At 41.8% G+C, this 1460-nt stretch overlaps 1 protein-coding gene across 1 annotated transcript; it reads right to left on the bottom strand.

Moving 5' to 3' along the window:
• Nucleotides 1–224: 224 nt before the first annotated feature.
• On the bottom strand, nucleotides 225–1460 carry Tco025E_08465 (uncharacterized protein; the record flags this gene model as incomplete). Its single annotated transcript, XM_029375314.1, has 1 exon — nucleotides 225–1460. A coding segment is annotated over one exon (1236 nt), but the record flags the coding sequence as incomplete, so codon positions are not given.

The raw sequence follows: 1460 nt of genomic DNA, 5'->3' as shown, positions 1-1460 counted from the left end.
AAAAAAAAAAAAGACTAATAAACAGATCCAACTAATGAGCAGGCATTGTTTGACAGAAAGGTCAATACACATTCATGGGGCAAGACTCAAGTCAGATGGAGAACAAACAAAACAAACAACAACATCAGAATACAAAATTATGTATAGATAGAAATAAATATACCCCTACTCTTTCAGCTAATGATAAGGGGAAATGCTTCTTATCTCATTACAGTGTAAGCGCATTACTTCAGTTCTTCCCACCTCGCACTTACTTCTGGGAGATCACACCTCTCACACAAGTGAGTAATGTCACTCTTCAACGCTTCCGCAATATACATCTCCTTGTTCTCTTTTGAAGCCTTAGTTACCAACTGATGAAGAGTCATGATAAAGTTTTTTATTGAGTCTTTATCACTAGAAGACAAAGATGTTTTCTCCTTAAAAAGTTGAAGTTTCCCGCTGATGTAGGCGCGAAGGTTGATTTGTTGCAATGCCTTTGATGCATGTAAAAGGACCGTTTCGGCGTGCTCGGGGGAAACAGAGCTTTTCAGTATATGCTGAATACATTGACTTCCCTCCTGGGGAGGAAGTCTCAATATTAAAGCAGCACTTACATCTGGATTGTGAATAGCGACACGACTGAGCAATTCAATGTTTATTCCAAGCCGATTAAACACATCACCCGATGAGAGTGTATGAATAAGCTGCTGTTGTTCCTCCTTGCTTAATGGCGTTTCACAGCTCAGGGTGATCAATTTTTTGGATATCTTCCACTCCTCTGTAACTGGCTCGGCGTCGAAATACAGTAGGTCGCCCCCAGGAGATCCCCCAGGGATTAGAAACTGAAGTTCACCTGAGGCCAAAGGAAGCGAAGGAAGTTGAGGTCGTGCTGCTTGCAGCAACAAGGCTGCACGGACTCCAGAATCAAGAACCGCAGAAACTTTTGATCGTGTTTCACAAAAATTTCTTTCAGCATCTTGAGCCCAACAGTGGGCAGCATTCGCAATAGATTCCTTCAATTGTAGGCTGTTACTTTCCCATGCGTTCAATGCCGCATCAATTTGCTCCTGTTTATCATGAAGTACTGCAAACGAGGTTTCATCTGGGGACACCTTGTTTGCGAGTAAACGAAAAGCAAATTCCTTTGCAGCAGAATGGAGGCGATATTTCTCCGCGTTGGTCGCTTCAAGGGATTTTTTCCCCTCCTTTGCTTCTTTAGATGCGTACTTAATCTGCTCTGTAAAACAAACGTCTTGCCGCATGGCTCGTTCTAATTCCAGAAGCGCATCATAAAACACGCACTTTGCTGTGTCACAGTCCATTTTGCACATAATGTCCAAGGTAAAGAAGGAGGAGACTATACCTACACCTTCTCCTGATGTAATCATATTTTGAACCAGCTTCTGAATGGCTCTAGAAACATTTAGATAGGTATCCTTCGGAAAAGCTTCTTTAAATAATTTTTCAAGCGTAGAAAA

The sequence above is a fragment of the Trypanosoma conorhini genome (genome assembly GCF_003719485.1).
Source record: "Trypanosoma conorhini strain 025E chromosome Unknown Tco_14.4_contig_00789, whole genome shotgun sequence".
Lineage (NCBI taxonomy): Eukaryota > Euglenozoa > Kinetoplastea > Trypanosomatida > Trypanosomatidae > Trypanosoma > Trypanosoma conorhini.
Note: the sequence above shows the minus strand (reverse complement) of the source record. Positions and strands in the feature narration are given on the sequence as shown.